We start from the raw sequence: 27,857 nt of genomic DNA on the forward strand, positions 1-27,857 counted from the left end.
CAGCCGACAGGAATGGAACAGTCCTGCGGGGGGATTGTGGGAGGCGCACGCGCGAGGGGTGGAGGGTTTGTTGGGGGGGGGGCCGGCGGCGGAGGAGGCGGCGGCGGCAGTGGCGGCGGTTGGTGGCAGTGGGGGCGGGGAAGGGGGGGAGGAGAGGAGAGGAGGTGGAGGAGGAGGCTTGGGCTCTCGCTGCCGAAGGTACGCGTGAGGGCCCGCGGCAGAGCTGGCTTGACAGGGGCCGAGGGGAAGTGGGGGACTGTGCGAGGAGGCGCCCCAGAGCGAGTGCGTACTGGCTGGCGGGCGCGCAAGGCGGCCGAAGGCGGTGGTTGGTGGGAGCAGCGAGCGACGAGCCCAGATACACTCTGGCGCGTGCGGGCGGCCGTGCGCGCTCCGCCGCCCGAGTCGGGTGAGGGGGGAGGACGAAGGGGGAAAACGCGAGGAGGGAGGAGTGGGAGGTGGGGGGGCACGAGGCGCCCTTCGCTCCCTCCCTCCCAAGGAGCTGCCGCCGCCGCCGCTCTGCCGCCGCCGCTCCCGCCGCCATTTTGGGTTCGCTTTGCGGAGGGGGAGACGATCCTCGTCTCGGTTGCGGGACCCGCCTCCCCTCAGTTTCCCCCGCTTAGCCCCACGCTTTTCCCCTCTCCTCTCTCGCATTTCCGCCAGTCCGCTCACCCGCTGGCCGCCTCCTGACAAGCGGGAGGGATCCGCTGTGGACCAAGGGAAGCGGAGGAGCCTGGTGGCGGCCGCCCCCTCTTCCCCACTTCCCTGCACTCTCATCTCTCTCGGCCTCGGCCTCTGACACGGTGAGTAGAACCGCCTGGGGAGGCCTTTGGGCCTAGGTACTCCCTCAGCGACTTAGTCCTTGGCTTCCTGGGAGCTACTGTCATCTCCCGGACCTGGACCTCCGGGAGAGCGGTGGTAAGGATGGGGGAGGGGAGAGTAGGGAAGGGGATCCTGAGCTTACCGGGAAGTCCCTCCTGGCGGGGGTGAAGGGGTGTCCCTGACAGGCGGACTCCTGGCTTGGGGGAGGGGGCGGGAAAGTAAGCGAGTGGAGGCGGAGTCGGCTGTGCCCCTGACAGGTTAGTTTGTTGTGGAGGTAGGATTGGGGCATCCCCCATAGTCCTGTTTGTTTCGTTTAAGGGATAAGAGCGGCAGGAGGAAAGATCTTCTGAGGGTAGTTTACCTGTACGATCAGATCTGTGGTGTCCCTGACACGCTGAACTGTATGTAGAAAGGATAGAATGATCTCAGTGTTACAAGTTTAATAAATGTTACTGGCTAATTTGTGCATTGAAAGACATGTTTTTGGTCTAGAAGACAGATGGTATGTTGGTGTATAGCGGCTGTGTTTGTGTGTGTATGCGAGGAAGGAAAGTGTTCCGGAAGAGTTTGCTTGTATTTGTATAAGTGTAATGGAGTTCCACTTATAAGTTAGCTTATTTTAAAAGTAAAACTTGGGGTGTTCCCTGCTGGTTGATATGTGTGTGTATTTTAGGGTTTGGGAGTGCCTTAATACTTGCTGAGAAAGAGAAGTCATGGCAGTATTCTACAAATACTGCATGTAAATGTGGGGTCAGGGATGGGAGAAACTTGTCATAGCCAGTTATTCTTAAGAATAGTTTGTTCCTTAGAATGAGTGAATTGTGTAGATGTGAAGGCCCAGAACATTTTTACTTGAACAATTACTATGAGGGTATAAAGAATGGATGGCCTTCTTGTTGATCTGAGTTTATATTAACACTTTATAATGGAATAAAGCTTTTTTATTGTTCAGAATGCTCTTGTAGTTTGTGATCCTAAATAAATCTCTGTGAAAATGGTGGGATGGGTGTTTCCTCCCGTTTTACAAAATAGTAAATTGAGGCATAAAGAGATAATTTTTCGAAGGTCATGTGTTAAATTGGTGACAAACTTGGGTCTATAACAGATATTTTGACTACTAGTCCAGTAGTATATTCACCATACCATGGCGTCTCAGGAGGTCTTTGTCAGGCAGATCTGAGTTTATTGGAAAGACAGGGGCATATTGACTGGTTGGATGGTATTTGGTAGAGATCAGTTGTGTCAGACAGAACATTGGTTGTCCTTGCCAGGTTAGCCCGTGAGAAATGGGTATTCCATGACTGTATTACTTTCTGTTTATGGAGGAAGCAGAGCATTTCTGACACTTTAGCTTGTATGTTTGAGGGAAGCATGTTTAACTGGTACCATAGCAGCTGCATGGGGGCTGACAGCTTAACTTTAAGGGAGGAAGGATCTTCTTTCATTCATTCAACAAATATTTATTGAATAACTATTCAATAAATGCTCCCTGCCTTGGGGTGGGAATAATCAAGGTGACCCTGTTGAAACAGCCTGGGTACATATGAGGGGATTTGTCTTGACAGTGATAAATATTGAGACAGTGATACATATTGAGTCGAGTGAGGCTCACAGGTCAGTGTGGAGTTGAAACCAGAAAACCTTCCTAAAAAGCCTATTCAGTTTGGAGGGAATTTAGATCTTCCAGACAGTTTACTATGGAAGGATACAAGTGTATTTAAGCATCTAATAGGGTGGCCAGTTTGTGGTAGTGTGCCGCCTTTTGCATTTTCTTTTGGCATTTCCGAGTAAACTGTTTTTGGGATCTGGAATTGTTGGTATATGTGCCTGTGGATATTGGAACTTTTTGGCTTGGCTGAAGAAATTCTTCCACAGGCTAATTTTGTACTAAGGATCCCCTCTATGAATATGAGGGAAGAATACTTGAATTAAGCCAACTTAACTATTTCTCTGGAAAATGGAATGTTTTTGATTTGCTAGACTAGTGGTTCTTAAAAGTTTTTTGGGGTCACTTATTCTTCTGAGAATCTGATGAAAAAACCCTCACTGTAGAAAATGAGCATGAGCACAGTCGCACAAATTATGCATACAAATTTCAGAAACTTAAATTGTAGTGAAGTATTGATAGAACCAATTTATATTCAGGTCTCATTTAAAAGCCTTTTTTTTTTTTTTAAATAGTTTTGTTTGGGGGTAGAGATGTTGGTACGAGTTTAAGGTGAAAGGTTCTTTGACAGTGTTTGAGCATGCTGACGATAAGGAAAACTTTAAGATCTTTGTTTTTTATTCTTTATTCTTTGCAGATTGATTTCTCCAGTGTTAATACATGATTCTGAATTAGGTGATAAGAGAATATAACACAAATGTTTATAGCTTTATTCTTTTTCATTATAATAATAATTTGTATTCTCAAACTCATCTCTTTCCAGTTTTGCATTGGGACTGAGGTGTTTTGAAGCTCATTTCCTTGCATTTATCTTAGTTATAACAAATGTTATTGAGTTATTTTTATGCAGGGGACACAAAGATGAATAATATATGGCTTCTGTCCTTGAAGCTATTCTAATCCTGTTGAAGCTATGAATTGCGTGATAGTGGGGGCTTTCTAAAGGGCAAGGTGGATTGAAGCATTTTCCTAGAAGTTGAGATTTCGTGACTTAGTTGCAGAGAGGTTTTGCTATTATTCTTAGGAAGTTACAAAGTCTTCACATTCTGTATGCAATTTTGTAGCTTAAAAAATGTGTTTTAATATCATTTGATATTTTGGGCTGAAGGAACTCTGGTTTGAAAAGGAGGCAAATGTTGGTAGCATTCCTGATCTTGTCTTGGATGTATTTCTATAGCGAGTTTATGTAAAAAGGTCTTAATGTCATTTTGGATATGCATGTATCTAGACAACACTTCTGGGATGAAATCCAGTAGCTATTTGACAGACTACCCATGAATCTAGTACTGAAAATTAAAAATAATTATTGAATTTTTAAAGAAAAGAAATTCAGAAAGGTGTTTTAATAGTACAGATTACAGGATTCAGTAAGATAATGGAGATATCTTAAGAAAAATGGTTTGATTGTCTCTTTATTGTCATGTCCTCTGTGTAAGAATGTCATGTATATTTGTGAAAAGTTTAATACTTTCTGTAATTTTTAACTTGGGTAGTAGGTTCATGGTTTTTTTTTTTTTTTAATATGTCATATATATGTGTGTGTAGCATGTCTATATCTGTGCATATGCATAACATATGTATATAGTCTCCTATAATGTATGACATACTTCACAATTTAAAAAAACAGTGCTTGCAATAATTACAAAAAATACACAGGATCTTTAGGATCGAGAATAGAAAGTGATTTTCATGTCCTATTCTTGAGTTGTATTCTAAAATATGGAGTATAACTTCCCTATATCTTGCTAAGCACTGTGTCTTCATAGTATTAGCAATCCCACTTGAGGCTTTATTCTAAGTCTTCCATGCCTTACAAATAAAGAATTTGGACACATTCAGTCCTGCCTAAAATGATCTACCTGCACACAGTGGAAAAGTTTTACCATATGTGTAAGTGGTGCGTCTCCATTAAATAATTTCATATTCTTGAGTTATGCATGTTGATCTGAGTCTATTAAAGGTAACATAACACCTTATATTACCTTATATTGTAATGCACTGTGAGGTCTACTTTGTGCCAGCCTTTCCAGAGGCATGAGATATCTTAACCCTGGCTGTCATAAGAGAGGGAAACGAAAGTAGTTTTTGTTTTGAGCTATATTGCTAGTCTTTTTAAAAAAAATCATCTTTCTTTAAATTACTTGTAATTTATTTGGTTTATATTCTTTCGTTTGGAGAGGTTAGATTTTCATACTTATGATTTGTCATCTTAGTTAATGATAACTGTCATTTCATGGTTTAGAAATCACTTTCTTAAAAAAAAAAGAAATCACTTTCTTAGTGACTGTCTCATTGGGGGTGTTGATAGCAGTGTGATTTTTTTTTTTTTTTCCTTCTATTTTTCGGCCACGCCACCCAGCTTGAGGGATCTTAATTCCCCAACCAGGGATTGAACCCGTGCGCCCTGCAGTGGAAGCTCGGTGTCTTAACCACTGGGCCATCAGGAAGTCCCGGCAGTGTGATGTTGACACAACATAATAAATTATGGCTTCAAGTAGTGATGAAATTTAACTAATAATCTTATTGCTATTTCAGAGTTCTGTTTCCTTCTTTGAGCATCTAACTTATTTATGTTTGAAGAGTATATAAAATTTTATTTTTAGCATTAATAGTTTTTGCTTTCCATAGTTTTTAGTCATTTGCTCTCAGACATATGCAAGTTAATGACAGGAGTGTATACTTTTTTTTTAATTTAATTTTGTTCCTTTTTTTAAGTGGAAAATTTCTAACATATACAGAAATGAAAAGAATAGTATAGAGTTCTCATGTACTTAACATCCAGCTTCAACAGTTATTCACACCCAGTTATCACACTATATCCCATCTACTAGCCTCTCTTCCTCCTCCCTCGCTTTGCTTATTTTGAAGTGAATCTTCCAGATGTTATATCATTTCATCCATAAATTCAGTGTGTACATTCTTTTCACTCTTAAATGGGGAATTATTTCCCCATAGTTAGGTTTATATAACTTTTTAAATAAACTATCTGATGATAGTTGGAACTACACTACTCATACCAAATACTTCCAATCTGTATTACCTGTCAATAGGAGTTCCCTCTGCAAACTAAAAGAAATGAGCTGAATGGAAATTTACCTCACTGCCTTTAGATGTTTGCATTGAAAAATGCAGTTAGTTGCTATGTTTCCTAGAAAAGTTTATCAGCTTTGTTCAAACCCACGAGTGAGAAATAATGTCTCTTAGTTCTTTCGTTTGTTTTGTTTTTTTAGTCATAGTGACAAGATGCTAAAAACATTTTCTGGTTACTCTTGGTTCCTCTTGATTTTCTAACTGGATCTAGTTACCACAAAGAAATCAGATGATACTGGTGATGTTGAATAGGAGCTGAAATTGGTCTAAAATCAACTTGCTTTTTAAAGAGAATGAAATACACCTTGTTTTGAGTTTTGAAATTCTGTTTGTGGATGTTTGAAAATACATGTCAAAAAAACCCCACCAAAATACATTTCATTGCTTAAACTGCTAAATATGAACCATGTTACAGAGCATGGTTATGATGAGTAGAAATACTGTAGAAAAAGAAAGTAAATATTCCTATTGAGTTATGAAGATGAAACAGAGTATAGAGATTTGAAGTGGTTGCTAGTAAAGTAGAATATAGATGTATATCCTTTCCTTCTAGAAAAGGCTGACAGATGAATGTGAATTCCATCACTAATGAAAGTTTGGTCAACTTACCTTTTGTTATTTCTTATGTTATAGTCCCACAGTAAATAAATCATGAATCTTTGACTTAATCTTCTTGTTTTACATTTTGTTCTATCTTTTCTACACTTGATACCAAATCACTCCTCTCATTCAGTTTTATTTGTCCTAAGACCACAGGTGGACAGTGTGTCAGATTATAAAGGAGCTATATCATGGCTTCTTGGTGTAAATGACATTGAGAACGTGGTAGAGACATTCCTTATGATAAGGTTTCTTAAAGTCAGCACTGCTGAAAATGAAAGCCCTAGAGTTTAAATAGTAACATTTAAAGCTTAACAGGGCTTAATGGAGAGAATTTAAAAGATTGTCTTTGAAAGAAAAACTGCTAATTCTGACATTTGAGAAAATGGGAGAGTGAATTAATCATGTATAATCATTATTGGTTGAACAATATTTTATATATATAATATATATATATATATGAGGATACAAAGATTGGAGAATAAGAATCTCAAACAAATAGAGAGTCCATGTATATGATTGATAACTAAATGATAACACAAGTTGGAAAGTTAAAGTTTAGATGCAGAAGCATATCAAAGAAAAAAGAGCAATCACCTTAAAGCTGCAACTAGTTAGAGATTTAAGTTAATTATAAAAATAATTCTGAGTGTGTGTTTAACTTTAAGGGGGAAAAAACCCTCAAATATAGAGCAAATCAGGGTTTAATTTCTTCTGAACAGTAATTCTTCTGTTTGTTCGTTGATTCATTCATCATTCAGCCAACTAACATTTTTTCAGTACTTACTCCATTCTCATTTCTGTGCTTAGGTGTTGGGAAAAAATTAGGATTTTTTTTTTTGGTTTGTTTTTTGCCTGAAGCAAGTTGTGAATCTAGTAAGAGGAACATCATGTTAACAAACTTAACATATGATGTAATACATTTCTCCCAGGTAGAGAGGGGAGAAAGTTATTAAGTCTGTGGGGAGAAAGGAAAGGTTAGGGATGGCTTCTGACCAGCGGGAAGAGACAGGTTTTAAAGGATAAATATGAGTTATTCAGTAAGGTATAGCAAGAGCATTCTAGGTAGAGGAAGGTCATCTGCAAGGGTATGAAAGTGAATATAACATAGCAGAATGAGTTCAGGGGACTGTAATTTGAATCACTATAGAACTTTCCACCCATTCCCCTATGATTTCCTGTGTCTTCAGTGCTATATAAGGTTGGCCTTTGTGCTTAGAGATCATCAGAAAAATAAAGATGGAACTATGTTCAGTACACTCTACTTACACAAAATAGTATATTCTTACAGTTAAAGGTAATTTTAACAAAGATTCAAATCAAGAAAATAATTGGTTCTCTTTTAGTTACTCAGAAAATTTTTACTAGAATACACTCCTTCAGCATTTTAGTTAATCAGGCCTTGTCTACAATAGTTACCCAGCCAAATAAAATAATGTATAATTGCTTTTCTTAATAATGAAAAATCTCCCAGCCTCCACATTGGTATATTTCTCCTCAATTTGTTGCAAATTTCAAATAGTGATTAAGACTGTGGACTCTAAAATCTGATTGAGGGATTTTCCTGGCAGTCCAGTGGTTAAGACTCTGCGCTTCCACTGCAGGGGGCACGGGTTCAATCCCTGGTCAGTGAACTAAGATCCCGCAAGCAGTGTGGACCAAAAAAATATCAAATTGAATAAGCTCAGATTCCAGTTTTGCTACTTACTATGTAACCTTTAGCAAAATACTTATGGTCTTTGGTTTCCTTGACTGTAAAATGATGATAATACTTATAGCAAAGGATTGTTGGAGGATTGTATGAGATAATATGCGTAAGTTCTTAGCATAATTTATGTCATGTAGCAAGTGCATAATACAGATTTGCTGTTATTTCATTTCCTGAAAAGAGAAATTTTTTAAGGAAAGCAAATGACCTCCCTTATATATATTTCTTATAGGAGGTAAGAATATGTAAAATACCTTTGTGAAAGCGTGTATAAACAACTTATTTACATGTATACATGTTTTTTCCTGATTCTCGGTTTATCTTATTTTCCTCACATGTGAATTCTACTTTTGTTTTTTTCCACTTAACTCAAGGTTAGGCGTTTGTGTTTGGCTTCATTTTACCTTCTTACCAAATCAAGGATTTGTCTCCAAAGTGAACAGGAATATATCTCACTGTGTGAATATTTTGGGGTGGAGAACCTTAAGTCTTTGAACAGAATTGGGTTTAGTTATGGCAGTTCTCTTTTTTTTTTAAATTATTGTTTATTTATTTATTTTTATATTTATTTTTGGCTGTGTTGGGTCTTCGTTTCTGCGTGAGGGCTTTCTCCAGTTGCGGCAAGCAGGGGCCACTCCTCATCGCGGTGCGCGGGCCTCTTCACTATCGCGGCCTCTCTTGTTGCGGAGCACAGGCTCCAAACGCGCAGGCTCAGGAGTTGTGGCTCATGGGCCCAGTTGCTCCGCGGCATGTGGGATCCTCCCAGACCAGGGCTCGAACCCGTGTCCCCTGCATTAGCAGGCAGATTCTCAACCACTGCGCCACCAGGGAAGCCAGACAGTTCTCTTTTTAAAGCTGATCACGGGACTTCCCTGGTGGCGCAGTGGTTAAGAATCACTTGGGCATTTTCCTTTTCCTTCTCCAGGACAAGATCTTTCAGTATTGATTTAACATATTGCTACCATCATGTTACATGTGGTTCAAGCAAAACTCGTTCTTAAGGTATAGTAAAGATTTCTTGGGATACGTTATTTTATGCCAGAGCAAATCATTTCTAGGAAAACTCTAAATCTTGAGGAATCTTTATTGTGTGCCTGTGTTTTATCAAGGCAGTCCATTGGACAGTTAGGCCTTTGGGGTATCAGTGGGTTAAGTCCTTTGTTCAGAGTCAGATAAAAACCAGCATTCTGCCTCCTGTGCCTTCCAACAGAAGGCATTCAACAAGTATTGATTGTATACAGTTGGCCCTCCATATCCATGGGTTCTGCATCTGCGGATTCAACCGACCACAGATCAAAAATACTTGGGGGAAAAGAAATTCCAGAAAGTTCCAAAAAGCAAACATGAATTTGCCTCATGCTGTCAACTATTTATATAGCATTTACATTGTAGTATTTACAACTATTTATGTAGCATACACATTGCATTAGATATTATAAGTAGTCTAGAGATGGTTTAAAGCAGCAGTCCCCCACCTTTTTGGCACCAGGGACTGGTTTCGTGGAAGACGATTTTTCCATGGATGGGCTGGGGATGGTTCAGGTGGTAATGTGAGCGATGGGGAGTGGCAGATTAAGCTTTGCTCACTCACCCGCTGCTCACCTCCTGCTGTGTGGCCTGGTTCCTAACAGGCTGCAGACCACTACGGGTCTGTAGCCTGGGGGTTGAGGACCCTCGGTTTAAAGTATAGAGGAGGATGTGCTTAGGTTATATGGAAATACTATGCCATTTTGTATAAGGGACTTGAGCATCCCTTGGGTTTTGGTATCTGTGAGGGGTCTTGGAACCAACCACCTGCAGATACCGAGGGAGAACTGTACTTTATGCCAAGTACTGTGCTAAGCCTGGGGGATAGAGCAGAGAATAATGATAGTCAAGAATCACTGCCATCATGGTACTCACTTTCTAGTGAGTGGTAAGATAGATATTGTATAAATGGATATGATGTCATAGCATTCCAGTGATAAGTGTTTTGTTTTTTTACTATTTATTTGGCTGTGTCGGGTCTTACTTGCAGCAAGCGGGGTCTTCGTTGTGGCATGCAGAATCTTTTAGTTGCGGCATGTGGGCTTTTAGTTGTGGCATGTGGGATCTAGTTCCCTGACCAGGGATCGAACCCAGGCCCCCTGCGTTGGCAGCACGGAGTCTTAACCACTGGACCACCAGGGACGTCCTTCAGTGATAAGTGTTGTAAAGGAAATGTAAACAAGGTAAGGGAAGGTAAGGGGATGTTAGGTAGTTAGGGAAGTCCTTTGAGGCAGTAGTATTTGAGCAGAAATCTGAATGATACGAAGGACCCCGTGAATCTGTCTGGGGCATAAGCATAAGTGCTGAGGCAGTAGTGTGTTTGGTGTATTTCAGAAATGGGAAAGAGCTGGAACAGAGTAAACAATGTGGGGAAGAATAATAGAAAATAGGGAGAAGAGGTAGCCAGGGCCTAGATAATGTAGGGACTTTTAAGACTTGACTAAGTGTCTAGGTTTTATTCTGGACTTGATAGGAAGCTATTGGGAGGTTTTGAGCAGGGAAGTGACTTGATCTAATATATACACTTTGGAAGGCAAGGGTAATGCAACCAGAGTGATCAGTTAGTAGGAGGTTGTGATATTTGAGGCAAGAGATGATTATGAGTTGAACCTAAAGTGTTATCAGGGAGATGGGTTTGGGGATATATTTTGAAGGTAGTAGGGAGGATAACCTGGATTGGGTGTGTGGTCTGAGTAAAAGAGTAAGTCAAGAATGATTCCAGTGATGGCCTTAACATTTGGATACTATTTACTGAGATGACGAACACTGGGAGAAGCAGGTTGCAGGAATGCAGATATTAAGTTTGGTTTGGATATACTGACTTCAAGTTTTCTATTAAATATTTCTGGTTGAGATATTGAGTAGGGCAGTTGGATATGTAAGTCTCGAGGTTGGGGCAAATGTAAATTTGGGAGTTGGTCAGTGTAGAGATGCTGTTTAGAGCCATGGGACTTCATGGGATTACCTGGATAGTGAATGTAGAGAAGAGATGAAGTTCTTGGACTGAGTTGTGGAGTATTCTTGACACTTACTAAAAATGCCAGGTTTGAAAGAATCTTTTGATAATTTTAGGGATAATACTTTGCTGACTAAGAAAACCTAGCAAGTACTAACTAGTCAAGACAGAGAGACAAAAATAAAATGGTTGAGGAACAAATTGCTATTCTTTTATCTGTTAAATAGCTCTTTGTGTCGCAGAGCTCAGAACACTCATTTTATGTGAAATTAAGAACCAGAGTGCCTATTTCTACTTGGTTACTCTGAAAAGATGGCCAGAATGGTCATTAGCTTCCTAGATATCCGTTGTGGCGGGCAACATAAGGTAAAACAAATAAATACAAGTTTATAAAGTCATGAATGAGGTGTCAAAAGACATGAAGCTGCTTACTCATTAACATGATAACAATTTCTAGCTTTGAAAATTTACAGAGTAAGAATGAGATCAAGCTGTCTCCTAATTTCTTATGTAGCCTATCATTGGGCATTGTTATACCTTCCTTTTATTAAGCTGGTTTTTCATCTGTGGACTTAATTAGTCAACATATCTAACCTCCTAGAATACATTTGTAAGATGTAACTAATACTTGTAACTATTAGGGGCTTAATATCATTTAGATTGACTTATTGCATTTTGCAGGACATGTTTTTCTGGATGTGGGTAAGGATCTATTAAAATATATTTGAGGTGTCAGAAATTGGAAGGAATAGTAATAACAGACAATAAAAGCAATCACAGTGTATAGGGTGTTTTGTTTTTTGTTTTTTTTTGGCTGCGTTGGGTCTTCATTGCTGCGTGTGAGCTTTCTCTAGTTGCAGTGAATGGGGGCTACTCTTCGTTGCGGTGCGCGGGCTTCTCATTGCTGTGGCTTCTCGTTGCGGAGCACGGGCTCTGGGCAAGCAGGCTCAGTAGTTGTGGCTTGTGGGCTCTAGAGCTCAGGCTCAGTAGTTGTGGCGCATGGTCTTAGCTGCTCCATGGCATGTGGGATCTTCCCAGAGCAGGGCTCGAACCCATGTCCCCTGCATTGGCAGGGGGATTCTTAACCACTGCGCCACCAGGGAAGTGCCTAGGTTTTTTGTTGTTGATTTAAAAACCTATCAGGAATCCTCTTAGCTAATGCATGAAACATACCCTCTTGCTTGAGCACATGACTTCACACTTGCCGATCCACCTCTACCATTAGGAAAATGTAGGGCCCATCTGTTGAATTGGCACTGTGCCTAAAAGGCTGGTAGTTTTGGACTTTGTCAGTCCAGGAAAAGGAATTAATTCCAGAACATTGAGGGGAAACTTTTCTAGTAACAACATGTTCCCTAGAGTTTTTCTGATCTCTTGTTGCTGTTTTACAGAAATCACCAGAGAATTAAGGATCCATATCATGTATGATTTCTTTTTCCTAAGTCTAAGTCAGAATTATCATTCGTATGTATTAGAGAGCCTGTTCTCGTCCATGTAAATGGTGTCCTTAAGAAAACATTAACAAAAATTTCCAGATAGTTAGAGGTGATCTTCTTAAGTAGAATTGAGATGTTTAAGAAAGTAGTATGATTTGGGATTCAGGTAAGCCTCGAAAAATATTTCTAGATGAATCTGTTCCACACAAATCTGGAAACTATTTACTGAGACTTAGAACTAGGTGATTAAAAATGGCCACCTCCAAGTTTCTTGTTTCATAAGCATCTTAATTATGAATGTTATGGAATGACAGTTGCATTATTTACCTGTTCTTCAACAGGGACTGCATTTAAAAATGGACATAAACTCACATGGGATGGTGGCGGTTAGATGGTGGTTTAAGTAAATCTTTGCTGTACTGTCTGTTATCTGTCCACCTTCTTTTTCTCTTCACCATTTTGATAATGCAATAATTTCTGGAGAATCATTAGTTAAAGCAACATACCAATGTTAGAATGGCAGACTGGGTATAAGAAAAGTAATTCTCCAAAATCAGTAAAATGGCAACAAAGTGATAATCGTCTATCTGTGACCCACCCTGATTGGCTTCCAGCATACTGTTACCAAGCCTCCCTAGCTATATCCCACATACGTCTCTGAAATGCATGCGATTTCTGAATCCAAACCTGACCATGTGCCTTGGCAGGATACACTCTTTAGCACTCTTCAAGATCCTGCCTACCTCTTTAGCTTTGTGTCTCACTGGGCCTCCTACCCTTGTGCTTCAGCTGTTTGGAACTGTCATCATTCCCATACACGGTTCGTTTATATCTCCATGACTTTCATGTTCCTCCCAGTGCCTGGCTGCTTAGAGAACACCTACCCAACTTCTGAGACAAAGTTCAAGTTGATGCTGTGAAGCCTTACCTGGCCACCTCCCCTCTTTTGGTGAACAGTATGCACTCATTTGTCTTTGGCATATACCTAGGAGTGGAATTGCTGGGCCACGGGGTAAGCATATTTTTATCTTTAGTAAATACTATCAAACGGTTTTCCAAGTTGATTTTATGACTTTATAACTTTATCAGGCTCCACATCTTTCCCAGCTTTTGGTGTCGCCATTCTTTTTAATTTTAGCCATTTTGGTGGGTAATAGTATTTCATTGGTATTGATTTGCATTTCACTCATGACTGGTGAGTTTAAGCAACTTTTCATGTGTGTGTTGGATGTTTGGACATCCTCTTGTGAAGTACCTGCTCTTAATATATATTCTGAATGCAATTCCTTTCTCAAATATATGCTTTGCAAATATCGTCATCCAATGTATGGCTTCCCTTTTCACTCTCTAGATGGTGTCTTTTGATGAACAGAAGTTCTCATTTTTCATAAAGTCCCATTTGTCTTTTGTTTTCCTGATCTAGTTTGAAGAGGCATGTAGTTGTGGGTAGGAGGAAATGGAGAATTACTTATTAATAGGCATAAAGTTTCAGTCAAGCAAGATGAATAAGCTCTAGAGATTTATTGTACAGCATTGTATGTATAGTCAACAATAGTGTATTGTACACTTAAAAATTTGGTAGATCTCATGTTGTGTTCTTACCACAATAATACAATAATAAAAAGATAAAGAGGTGTGTAGTAGGTGTCAGTCTATTGAATGGAAACAAAAAGGAGAGGAATATATTAAGAAAATAGCTAGTCAGTATTAAGATAATGGAGTTAGAAAGTACATCCAAAAGCTATTGGGTTAGTTTTCTCAATTTCATGTATATATGAGCAAGACTTGAGAGGTGTGTGCATATGGTACCTACGTATATTTCAAATCTTTTAAAAATATGTTTTTATTGGATTTGTGTTTAATTATAAAACTTACACAAATTCTGTAACAGGTCAAGGAAAAAAATATTTATAAACAAGATTTTTCCCGTTTACTTCCAAACCTTTTCCCCTGAAGTAACCAGTGCTATCAGTTGATGTATAATCATCCATATTTATTTCTACGTGCATACAAATACATATGTTTTTTTCTACTCTTTACAAATATGAGATCATGCTTGCATTTTTACTTAAAAATAGCATACATGGCTGTATATTTGTGTGTGTGTATATATATATATTTAACTGTTTTTGTGTATGTAGCACATCAAGGACTGGTATAATAAATATTCTTTTATTGCTGCTTTTATTTTTCTATGATAGAAAAGATTACTTTCCAAAATGATGGTGGCCACTAGGGCCCTCTTTCCACCTTGCCAGTATTAGTTGTTATCAGTCTTAAATTTCAACCAAAGTGATGAGTGAAAAATATCTTAATTCACACCTCACTGACTACCAGTGAGGTAGATCATCTTTTTATGTTTCTAATTATTTCTATCTCTTCTGTAATTGCCTGTGCATATCTCCTGTATGTCTTTTCTTACATACTAGTTTATAGAATAACTTTGTATGTTAGAGATATTAATCCTTTTTCATGTTCATTATATTTTCTCCTAGTCTATTGTTTGTCCTTGATTTTGTTTACATCTTACATTACGGTATATAATGCTTTTATGTAATCAAATTGGTCACTTTTTTCTTTTATGGTTTCTAGTTTCCTGATTTGCTTAAGGTTTCTCAACCATAGGCTATAGAAATATTCACCAATACTCTTCAAGTGCTTTTATTTGTACATATAGTTCTTAAATCCATGAGGAAATTGTTCTTTTTTTATTAATTAATTAATTAATTTGGCTGCATTGCGTCTTCGTTGCTGTGCCTGGGCTTTCTCTAGTTGTGAGTGGGGGCTACTCTTCGCTGCGGTGCACGGGCTTCTCATTGTGGTGGCTTCTCTTGTTGCGGAGCGTGGGCTCTAGGTGCACAGCTTCAGTAGTTGTGGCATGCGGGCTCAGTAGTTGTGGCGCATGGGCTTAGTTGCTCCGCAGCATGTGGGATCTTCCCAGACCAGGGCTTGAACCCGTGTCCCCTGCACTGGCAGGCGGATTCTTAACCACTGTGCCACCAGGGAAGTCCATGAGGAAATTACTCTTGTGTTTAATGAGGAATGGTTCTAACTTTGTTTTCTCCAAATGGATAACCAGTTAGGTCAACATGCAACAAACATATCAAATAAATCAGCTTCTTGCCATATTGAAATCTGTTAATTGGAAAAGGTTTTTTCAGGACTGCCACTAGTCCATAATCTGTTTTTATGTAAGGTAGGCAGGGAACCCCTTCCACAAGAAACTTTATTTTGATCTGCCAGAAAAATGTTAAATAGCTTTATTGAGGTATAATTCATGTACTATACAATTCACTAATTTGAAGCATACAATTCAGTGGTTTTTAACATATTCATATAGTTATGCAACCATCTCCACTATCTAATATTAGAACATTGCATCTTGGTACCCACAGTCACTCCCCATCCCAGGTATTCCCCTTTTACCCTAGCCCTAGGTAACCACTAATCTACTTTCTGTATGGGTTTGCTGAGTTTGGACATTTCATACAAACGGAGTCTTACAGTGTTGTCTGTTGGAACTGGCTTCCTTCATTTAACATAATGTTTTCGAAGTTCATCTATGTTGTAGCATGTATCAGTACATCTGGCCCTCCATGTCCATGGGTTCCACATCCGCACATTCAACTAACCATGGATTGAAAATGTTTGTGGGGGGGTGCTTCCCAGGTGGCACAGTGGTTGAGAATCCACCTGCTAATGCAGGGGACACGGGTTCGAGCCCTGGCCTGGGAAGATCCCACATGCCGTGGAGCAACTAAGCCCGTGCACCACAACTACTGAGCCTGCGCTCTAGAGCCCATGAGCCACAACCACTGAGCCCACGTGCCACAACTACTGACGCCTGTGCGCCTAGAGCCCATGCTCCACAACAAGGGAAACCACTGCAGTGAGAAGCCCGTGCACTGCAAAGAAGAGTAGTCCCACTCGCCGCAACTAGAAGAAGCCTGCATGCAGCAATGAAGACCCGACACAGCCATAGATAGATAGATAGATAGATAGATAGATAGATAGATAGATAGATAGATAGATAGATAGATAGAGTGTTTGGGGGAAAGAATTCTGGAAAGTTCCAAGAAACAAAACTTGAATTTGCTGCACGCAACTATTTATACAGCATTTACATTGTATTTACAACTATTTATGTAGCATTTATATTGTATTAGGAAGTAGAAGCAATCTAGAGATGATTTAAATGCATGTAGGTTATACACAAATACTATGCCATTTCATATAAGGGGCTTCAGTATTTTTGGATTTTGGTATTTGTAGGGGTTCTGGAACCAATTCTCTGCGGATACTGAGGGATGAGTCTACTTCATGCTTTTTCATTGATGAATAACATTTCATTGTATGGATAATGTTCCTGTGAACATTTGTGTACAAGTTTTTGTGTAGATAAAATTTCTTTTAATCTTTTTATTTAATAAATTTATTTATTTATTTATTTTTGGCTGCGTTGGGTCTTTGTTGCTGCGTGCAGGCTTTCTCTTGTTGTGGCGAGCAGGCGCTATGCTTCCTTGCTGTGTGCGGGCTTCTCATGGCAGTGGCTTCTCTTGTTGCAGAACACAGGCTCTAGGCGCTGCAGACTTAAGTAGTTGTGGCACGCGGTCTCAGTAGTTGTGGCACACGGGCTTAGTTGCTCCGCGGCATGTGGGATCTTCCCAGAGCAGGGCTTGAACCCATGTCCCCTGCATTGGCAGGCGGATTCTTAACCACTGCGCCACCAGGGAAGTCCAAGATAAATGTTTTCATTTCTCTTGGGTATATGCCTAGGAGTGAAATTGCAAGGTTATGTGGTAACTCTGTTTAGCCTTTTGAGTAACTGCCAGACTGTTTTCTAAAGCAACTGCACCATTTTACATTCCGACTCCAATTTTTCCACAGAAAAGTTTTATGAAAAATAAATGTAATGTACTTACAATGTAAATGGTACCCTCTTGGAAACGATTCTTTTGTTTAGTGTATAACCAAGTGGATTGGCCCTGAGTTGACAGCCCTTAATCCTGGCCAAAGTGTAATAATTCACTAATGAGAAAATCTTTCTGACGTTAACTTCTATCTCCCTCCTGTTGCCATTTTAGAATTCCCTAGGGATAGAGTTCAATGTCCCTACATATTCCTTGCACCCATGGACCCATCCCTCCTTTTTAATTTAATTTTATTTATTTTTAAAAAAATATTTGTTTGGTTTTTTTTTTGTTTATTTATTTTGGCTGCTCCGGGTCTTAGTTGTGGCATGCATGCGGGATCTAGTTCCCTGACTGGGGATTGAACCTGGCCCCCCTGCATTGGGAGCGAGGACTCTTACCCACTGGACCACCAGGGAAGTCCCTATCCTTCCTTCTTTAAAAAACAGTTGAAGTTATATATATTCAATTTGTGTTAACTTTGCTTGTCAGGAAGAATTAAGTAAGCTTTGATTAGATTATCTGTCTGACAGTCGATGAGTATAATTTTTTCCTCAGGATTAGCTTTGGGAATTCTTTCTGTGTATATTTTCCTCTTGTGGCTTACCTAGTTATAATTTATGTCTGCTATTTCACTTTCCTGTTCTGAGTTTCTGAAGTAGTTTGTTGGTATAATACAGTATTTCTTTGGTCATGAGACACATTCTTTCCTCCCAGTTTAATGTTTCTGAAATTAGGAAATAATACAACTGATAATTACATTTAATGTGGTAGTGGTTTATAAAAAAATTTCCCCCTGAAAATGCGGTCATTGATTCATGAAGCCTCTTAGAATCAGTGGCATCTTGGAATTTAAGAAATATATACAGTTCATAAATATAAAAATAACTAGATTTACTGGTGATGAGTACTTTGAAAGTTAGGAATTGTTGGTGATTGTCCCTATCTTTTAAATGAAGGGTTGTTCTGTAGCTGAGTAAAAAAGCTTAATTTGTCCAGCTTTTTAAGTGTAGTTTATGTTGTATAAGTCATTTAGAGATATAGTTCAAATTTTTTTGGTATCTTCATGAAGATATTTTAGCTTTTTGTGATTTCAGTGACTTATGTGACATCAGTGATTCAGTGGTTTAATGTAAAACATCTTTTTTTTTTTTTTTAAATTTATTTATTTAGTTATTTTATTTTTGGCTGTTTTGGGTCTTTGTTTCTGTGCGAGGGCTTTCTCTAGTTGTGGCAAGTGGGGGCCACTCTTCATCGCGGCACGCGGGCCTCTCACTATCGCGGCCTCTCTTGTTGCAGAGCACAGGCTCCAGACGCGCAGGCTCAGTAGTTGTGGCGCACAGGCCCAGTTGCTTCGCGGTATGTGGGATCTTCCCAGACCAGGGCTCGAACCCGTGTCCCCTGCATTGGCAGGCAGATTCTCAACCACTGCGCCACCAGGGAAGCCCTGTAAAACATCTTAAACCAGTTAGAACACTGCTTACTCTTTTACTGGTGATATACATAGAGCTTATTTTTTAAGTTGTAAAAACAGTATAAGATTAGATAGTGTTTAAAGACAATTAAAATATCAGTTCTTTAATATTTCAATTTTCGTTTTGTCTGTTCTCTATATGCGTGATTAAAAATATAGTAATATGCGTGTTGGCTTATTCAGTCAATAGATATTTATTTGAATACCTTTTATGGTCCAGGAACTTTACTAAGGATATAGCAGTGATAAGGCAGATAGGATTCTTATTCTCATGAAACAAATGGTCTAGTGTAAAATGTGGATATTAAGCATATAGCTTACTAGTATGATAAGTTTTAAGGGACTTACAGTATGCTATATGACCCCCAGCAGGGAGATCTCCCCTGGTCTAGGGGGTTAGGAAATGTCTCCCTGATAAAGTGACCTTTAAGCTGAGATGGAAAGGATGAGTCAAGTCATCAAAGAAGCAGGTAGAAAAGAGTACTAGGCAGAGAGAAGTAACTATGTTCTCCTAGAAGGAGGAAGACAGAGACGTTTGGGGAGCTGAAAAGTACTTAGAACACTTGTATGTCACACATATGTTATTGCTTTTTTTGGGTTTTATTTGCCCCTGCTGTGCTTATAGAAGAGTGGGAAATGATGTGGCTAGAGTTAGGTAGGGGCTGATAATAACAAAAAAGTAAATGTAAACACTGGTGTGTGTGTGTGTGTGTCTGTGTGTGTGTGTGAGAAATACTTCTGTAAGTACTAATGTATTAGTTCGTTGAATCCTAACAACAGTTTCTATTCACGGATGAGAGAACAAGGCATAGAGTGCCTTGCCCAAAATTAATATACCAGAACTGGGATCTGAGCCTGTGCATTCTGGATCCAGAGTTTGTGTCTTTAGCTACTGTACCATACTGAAAATTTAAGTTATAAATTATGATTAGGATAGGGGACTTTTATATCCAAAGGTCAGTATGAAAGCATCCAAAGGTTTTAAGCGGAGAAATGACATAATTAGATTATTTAAAAAATCATCTTTCTGGCTGGAGGAAGGGACTGGAGGAAAGCAAGGTGGATATACAAAGGAGTTGGAAGGCCACTACTATATTCTGGGTAAGAATTGTTTTTTTGGACAAGTCAGTGGCAGTGGAATTGGAACTGTGTGTAATCAAAAATTATTTACGTGGTTTTCACAGGTTTTGGTGTTAGGTTGAGAAGTCAAGGATGATCCCCTCATTTCTGACTTAATCAACTGGTGGTACTGTGATTACTTAGATAATATAATAATATTCTAAGAAATATTTTGGTCATTTATAAGAATTTTAAAGAGCATGAAACCCAGGACAAATTAAAATGCATAATGAGCTATGAATTTTTAAAAGTTTTATATAGTTGATTTATATCTGGTTTTGAATGTTGAGAAATACAACAATGATTACAGTCTCTAACTATGTTTAATAAAGACCACAAAGGAAAATGAAAATTTATCATAGATGAGTCAAGCTAGATTTTACTTATTTTAAGCTAAAAATCTGCAAACATTGTTTAGTCTGCATTGTGGTAATTTTAGATATGTACTTATCCAAAAAGAAAAAAAAATGTTATTTTTACGTATTAGGGAAAGTTAATAAGATAAATTACCTTTCTTACCAAGTTAAAACTAAAACTTATAAAACTCCTTTTATTTTATGTTCATATATTGTCATACTGCCTCCCTCTGTATATATCATGTGCCTATATTTCCATCTGTGTACTTGACCTTTCTACTTAAATGTTTCACAGGCATCTAAAATTAAACACGTTTATTACTGAACTCTTGATCTCCCCTTCTGTGTCATTCTGGCAAACAACTTACAGAATGCTAGCCCCATGAGGGCAGGATTTTTGTGTTTTTTTGCAGTGTTATGTAAGTTTCTGTTACATAATGGGCACTTAGTAAATATTTGTTTAAGGAGTGTCTAAATGGTACCACCATACAATTCTATGATTGCTCAAGTCTTCATATTTTATTTCCCTCCCCTCCTACTTCTTACTGACAAATCATATCTATTATACCTCTAAAATATCTCTTAATCCATCCATTCTTAAAAAATTTCCAGAGCTACTACCCTAATCTGTCAATCTTATGACTGTTATTCCAGAATCAACTTTTACTATCTTTCTAAGCATTCTTCCACAGCAACCAGAGAAGTTTTCTTAAAATGTAAATTGTATCATTACTCTGCTTTTCAGAGCTTTTTTTTGAATTCCATATCTTTCATGTAGGCCAACAAGGCCTTCTGCAAGCTATTTTCGTTTAACATTCCATTTTCGTATTGTGCTGTTCTCCATTTGGTTTACCTACTGTTAACCTTTACAGTCTCGGAGTTTTTACACCCACTGTTCCCTATTTTTGGATCATTTTCACCTCCACCTTTTGCCTGGCTATTCCCTGCTCGTACTGGGTCTCAGCTTATAGTTACATGTTTTTCTAAGATATGTTCCCCATACCTCCAAGTTTCCTTGATATACTACCTCACATAGTAGTACCTTCACATTTATTAGAAGTTATATATATTTGTATGATAAGTCATTCATCCGTCTCCCCCGCTAAATTTAAAGTTCATGACGCCAAGGACTATATTTGTATTACTTATGACTATATCTACAGTGGGTATCACAATTCTCAAAACATATTTAGAGACTGTGAAAATATTTATTGAATGGATGAAGGGATAGTTTAAGAATGATGAATCCATAAAGGAAATGGTGGACTGGTTAGAGAGGTAGTTGGAGAGCCAGTAGAATGTGTGATCATAGTAGCCAGGTGAGAGTTTCAAATATCAAATATGCCAAATGTAGCAGAGAGGAGTAATAAGATCAGGACTAAAAATGATCTTTGGGAGGCAGAATAACATAGTGTTTAAGAGGAGCCAGACAGATCTAGACTCTACCTTTTATTGGCTGTTAACTTGTCTTTTCATCTCTAAAAAGAGAAGAATAATAGGAACTACCTCATGGTGATAGTGAGGCTTAAAATGAGATAATCTGTATAAAACTTTTAGCATAGAGCTTTGCACATATTAAGAGCTCAGTAAAACTTTGGTATTTTTATTATTTTTAAATTGCTAATGCTAAACCCACTGTAAGGACTCAATATTTGTAGTACTTAGAAAATATATACAGTTGACCCTTGAACAAAACGGGGGTTAGGGGCGCTGACCCTCCAAGCTGTCGAAAACCCACATAGTCAGCCCTCTGTATATGCGGTTCCTCCACATCTGTGGATTCAACCAACTGCAAATCATGTAGTACTGTAGAGTTTACTATTGAAGAAATCTTCATTTAAGTGGACCTGTGCAGTTCAAACCCTTGTTGTTCAAGGGTCAACTGTAATTAGCAATCTTCTAAAAAGTTTGTTCATAGCTAAAATCATCTGGGAAAAAGGGCTTCATGCTGTAGATTAATGTTAGTTTCCCTTGAATTTGGGCTAGACTGTTTTGGATTGTTTCAGTGGTTTGAAAATGTAAATCCCAGAGTTGCACGTGAGATGAATGTTGAGTTTGCCTCTTTGAGCATGAATGAAGAGATTCTAGCATTCTTAGTTCTGTGTTTCTCCTTGCAACTGTGTTTTAAATTGAATGTATTATAGTAGAAACCAGAATAAGTTGTGTAACAACATAGCATCCTTGCCCCTGGATGGAAAACCTAGATTGTATAGATACATCTTTCCAAAAGCTGAAATAATATCATTCACAAAGAACATTGCTTTGAAAGTTCAAAAACAACGTCTGGCAGCTGCTGTAGGGACTGCTTTTCAGGCAGTTTACATTTAGCAGATAAAAGCATTCTTTGTTGTGAAGTATCTTCAGAACTTGGATTTATCTTTACTAGAAACACTTAAATTTGGTATGTGGAGTTTGCCAGTCATGATTTTCCAGTCTTACTGCCTAAGTGGATTCACAGAATATGCCCTAAGGATACTATTCTTTTTTCTCCTTGATCAAGTTAAGGAAACGTAATATTTCTCTATTCCTACATACATTTCTAGGGTAGTGATCAATATTTTCAAATTAATTTTCTCTTCAGTTTATTGATACTTTGCTATTATTTAATAATCTGTGTCACTTGGTTTCAGTTTTTTCCATTTTTAAAATGAAGAGAATCATGCTCTCCAAACCCTTCTCTGGAATGTTTTGACAGTGAGTAAGTGCTGGTAAAAAATGCTTTGAGTTCTTTGAAAGAAATACGGAAATTCTACTTTATATATTTATAAATATACATTAAGACTTCTGTAATTCTTTCATTATGAAAATCAAAAATTATAGGGAAATTTTAAAATGTGTGTACTTGTGAGTAGTGAATGTAAAAGTAGTAGTTTTTGTGTAAATTATTATTTGTTTTTATTCCAAAAAGGATTTCTTTTAATAACTAACCAATAAGATACTTGGCAGGTCCATCAGTTCACCATTAGTAACACGAAACCCTGGATGGGCATTTGAATTTAAGAAACAAGAAAGAAAGAGGAGGGAAAAAACTAGAAAAGGAACAAATTGAAGCCAATAACATGTAACCCACATAAGGCATGGGGTTAATTTAAATATTTATTGACTACCACTTATGTGCCAGGTACCATTCTTGATGCTGGAATAGTGCATTGAACCAAGCTGACAAAAATCCACTTCCATGTGGGCTTTACATTCCAATGGAAGCGTGTAGACAATAAATAAATATATTGTACACCAGATGGTGAAAAGAGCACAGGAGAAATAAAACAGGATAGAGTGTGAGAAGAGGTGGGATGGGTGTTTTTCTATTCTGTAAAGGGAATGCCTCTTCTATAAGTTATATTTAGGCAAAGACATGATGGAAGTGACAGAGCAAACCATGCAGTGATCTGGGGAAAGGGTGTTCTAGTCAGGTAGAATAATAAGTGCAAAGGCCCTCAGGTAGGAGTATTTTTGTTGAATTTGAAAAACGGAAAGAGAATACCTGTGCCCCTCCCCCCCTTCTTGGAACTAAGTGGGGAGACTGGTAGGAGGTGGAAGAGAGGTAGAGGGGATTGTAGGGAATTTAGACCATTGTAAAGACTTTGGCTTTTACTTTGAGTGAGATGGGAAGCCATTGAAAGGGTTTTTGAGCAGAGGAGTGACATGATATGATACAGGCTTTAAAAGGATTACCCTGCTGTTGAGTTGAGAAGACTATAAAGAGATACAAAGGTGGAAACAAGGAACCAGTTAGGAGGTTATTGAAATAGTACAGGGCAGATATTATCAGTTGGATCTGATTGGTAGCTGTCAAATTAGTGAGAAATAGGTTCCACATATATTTTGAAGGTAAAGAAGACTTTTCCTACCGAGTGGACATATGGGGCATTAGAAAAAGAAAGGAATCACAGATGATTCAAAATTTTTGGTCTAAATATTTCTGGTTGGAGTTGCATTTATTGAGATGAGTAAGCCTGTGGAAAGAACAGATTTGGCGAGCTTGGCGAAGGTGAATTGACTTTGGACATGTTAAGCTTGAAGTGCCTAATTATTAACTATCTAGTCAGTGTGTCAAGTAGGCATTTAAATATATGAATCTGGAGTTCCAGGAGGGGGTCTCAGCTGGTCTCTGTCTGGAGATAGAAATTTTTGAATCATCTGTGTTAGATGGCATTTAAATTCAAAAGACTGGATCTGGTCATTTAGGAAGTTAGTGTAGATAGAAAAGGAAAGAGCATGCCCTGGGGGCACTCCAGTGTTAAGAGTTAAGGGAGAAAAAGAAGAGCTGGCAAAGAAGACTCCTTAATCAAACACTTTAGTACTTCTGCACTGAAGTGTATGACTGTTCATAGAAATTGTGGTAATTAAGACCAAAATGGATCCAGATCAGGTCAGGTCACATTTTGTCACTAGGGTGTTATGAGAAAACTTTTGATTTTCAGAGTTTTGAGTTTCAGGATGTGAACACATCATGGGGAAGATAGGACTTTGTACTTTTAAAGGAAAGAAAGCACATGGCACAGAAGCAGAAATGAACATGATTTGTTAGGGACAGTAAAGAAAACAGAATTTTAAAAAAATATTTATTTATTTGGCTGTGTGGGGTCTTAGTTGCGGCACGCGGGATCTTTGTTGAGGCGTGCGAACTCTTAGTTGCAGCATGTGGGATCTAGTTCCCTGACCAGGGATCAAACCTGGGCCCCCTGCATTGGGAGCTTGGAGTCTTAGCCCTTGGAGCACCAGGGAAGTTGAAGAAAACTGAATTGACTAAATCATAGGGGATGTGTGTTGGGAGATAAGGAAAGACAAGTTTGAGAAGTTAGAGCCAGATTATGAAGAGCCTTGAATGCCATTGTGAAGTGTTAATATATGAAGTGGTAGACAGCAAGAATAATTGTCATATACAGTTGATTTGAAAATTACTCTTTCAGCTGTTTGTGTGAATGAATAGAATAGGAATACACTTTAGTCAGTTGGCCAGTATTTGTTGAGTAACTACTTAAAATGCTGCTATGGTCGTCACCTTCTATTGAGCCTTGCTGTGTGCCAGCCATTGGGCTATGCATTCTACTTACATTTCTTGTAGGAGTTGTAAAAGTTGTATCATATGATCTTTGCCTTTGAAACTCTTATAATCTTGTTGGAAAGAAAAGTCTTAAGGCACATAGTTTAAACTATAAAATATTCTACTTCATAAATGGAACTTTCTAAGGGATAGGATGTTCTTTTTTTTCCAGATACTGGTCCTGGATCTTGATCCGGATATATGCTTGAAATAAAGGCTAGTCTGTCAGTCCTCAAGAATAGTGAATTATTTTGTTTTGGTTTTATATTCTCTAGTCACTAGATTATATGCCAATCGTATATGGTTTCCTGAGGATCTTTATTTATGAGAAGGGGGTTGCCCTGTGTGGATTATTCAGATTCTCTGTTAAGGTGTACCAACTATTGTAAAATAATAAATCTACGTTCTGGTTTTAAAATAATTTATAGATTTGGGAGATTGAAGCATGACGGCTGACTATTTGCTACTGGGAAAACTTGTGAAAATATATTTCTGGTTTTTAGGGTTTTTTTAACAACTGTTCTAAATCATGTATATAATTATTTAATGTTTGTCTTTCTCACTAGAGTATAAGGCTTGTAAGTTTAGGAACTGGATCTGTTTTGTTGAATACTGTATTTCCAGGGTGTTACACAATGCCTGGCACATGATAGGTGTTTAGAAATATTTTTTAATGAATGAATGAGTAAATGAATTCAGAGTTGAACTGTAAACCAGCATTAGAGATAATTCCAGCCTAAGAGTCCTAACCTAAAAAGTCTACCACCTCCTATAAATAATATTGGAGTGCTGAAACCAGCCCAAAACATGGTTCTTTACCTTCAATGAAATTGATTTTATTTAACTAAAATGTAAGAAATATATTCCTTTGAAACTGAGGAGTGTTAAAATATATGATATTATTTTTATCTTAGACTGTGTTTGCTTTACTGTCAGTTGCAGAAGCTTGTTGCTTGAGTTAGAACAGTGGATCTTAAACATTGATTTTCACCATACCACTACAGCTTATTTATGATATCTGGAGAATAATAAACTTATTCTGAAATTTAAATTTATTTATAACTAAATGAATTTAAATCCATTTTGAACTGCATTTTGATCCATTTTAACTGATTTTCGGTTCTTCCTGATCTTCTTGTTCTCCCCCCCCCATACCCATTTCTCATGTTAATAATTGCCTCTGTTCTGATAAATTTTTTGTTATGGTCTATCCTGCAGAGAAAGAGATGCTGGTTGCCAGTTTTGGAGATCCCTGTTTTTTATGGAACACAGTTCTGTAAAATTTTCGTAAGATTCCTTGGCAATAACATACACTTGTGATGGACCCTAGAAATACTGCTATGTTAGGATTGGGTTCTGATTCCGAAGGATTTTCAAGAAAGAGTCCCTCTGCCATCAATACTGGTACACTGGTCAGCCAGAGAGAAGTAGAGCTAGAGAACAACACAAAGGAGGAAGAGGACCTTCGCAAGTGGAATCGGGAAAGAGCCATCGAAGCAGGGAAAGATGATGGTTTGACTGATGCACAGCAACAGTTTTCAGTGAAAGAGACAAACTTTTCAGAGGGAAATTTAAAATTGAAAATCGGCCTTCAGGCTAAGAGAACTAAAAAACCTCCAAAGAACTTGGAGAACTATGTATGTCGACCTGCCATAAAAACAACTATCAAGCACCCAAGGAAAGCACTTAAAAGTGGGAAGATGACAGATGAAAAGAATGAGCACTGTCCTTCAAAGCGGGTAAGTAGAATTCCCAACAATATGTGATCATTAACAATATTTGGATTTCACTATTAATTTTTATCGAACCTACGTACATATTTTAGGAATTTTGATTTTAATCTTTTTATGTTATTTCCAAAGTCTGTTTTGTGAGGCAAAACAGGCTTTGAGGCTTGTCAGAGATGTGAGTGATGGTATAACCATGTATGTACTTGTAAAATTACGGCAAATATTTTAAATGGGGTATATCCAGGTTGCTGCTCCTACATGGCCTAGTGGAAAGAATATTGATTGGATTTTTAGTTAGGAAACCTAGAGTTGAATCTTGCCCTCCTGTTTACTAATAGTGTGACTACAGACATTAATAGAGAAGAAACTGAGGCTTAAGGATGTTAAATGATTACAAAACCACCTACCTTTCAGGATGGTGCTATTCCTGCTGACCTCAAGAATTTTTGAAAGGTGGATTAAAAAATTTTTATCTAGACCTTTTTACTTGAGACAATGTTAGAGCTTGTCTTGCACAGCTAATTTTTAAAGGGCTTTGAGATGATTGTCTTTAGTAATCTTTCTATAGTATTTTTTTAATAGTGCTAATAATGAGGTTTTGTACTGAAAGGATTTCACCTACAATACATACTTATTCTTAATATATAAGTAGTTTATATCCCATTTATTTTATTTGTAGCAGAATATAGTTTGTGGTTCCTGAGGAAAGCTATCTGTATACTTACAACACTGTTGGTAATGGGTTAGGTGTTTATTTTTCCAACAGTTACTTTAGCATAGGATGTTGACTATATTACTGCCCTCTAAATTAGTTCTTCATAAATGATGTAAAGAGCATGAATTACAGAGTCAGAACCAAATTCAAATCCTGGCTTAATAACTGTACACAGTCAATTTGGTTTATCTTAACTGAGCTGTG

General features: G+C 38.2%; 1 protein-coding gene across 13 annotated transcripts in view; it reads left to right on the plus strand.

Annotated features, from left to right (window-relative positions):
• Positions 1 to 79: 79 nt before the first annotated feature.
• Positions 80 to 27,857, plus strand: part of ASH1L (ASH1 like histone lysine methyltransferase) — a 210,429-nt gene continuing 182,651 nt past the window's right edge. For 2 of the 13 annotated variants that reach the window (XR_014231542.1, XM_082342007.1), the window contains exons 1-3: positions 429 to 800; positions 13,161 to 13,314; positions 26,427 to 26,947. Coding sequence is in view for 10 of the 13 variants with exons in the window: in XM_082342007.1 (XP_082198133.1) it covers positions 26,528 to 26,947 (420 nt within the window). In the remaining 3 variants the exon portion in view is untranslated. Of the gene's footprint in view, positions 199 to 427; positions 801 to 13,160; positions 13,315 to 26,426; positions 26,948 to 27,857 lie in introns of those variants that run through there. The other 11 variants (XM_082342015.1, XM_082342006.1, XM_082342013.1 and 8 more) reach the window with 9 other exon arrangements.

The sequence above is a fragment of the Balaenoptera borealis genome (genome assembly GCF_965194805.1).
Source record: "Balaenoptera borealis genome assembly, chromosome: 1".
In the NCBI taxonomy this organism is placed as follows: Eukaryota; Metazoa; Chordata; class Mammalia; order Artiodactyla; family Balaenopteridae; genus Balaenoptera; species Balaenoptera borealis.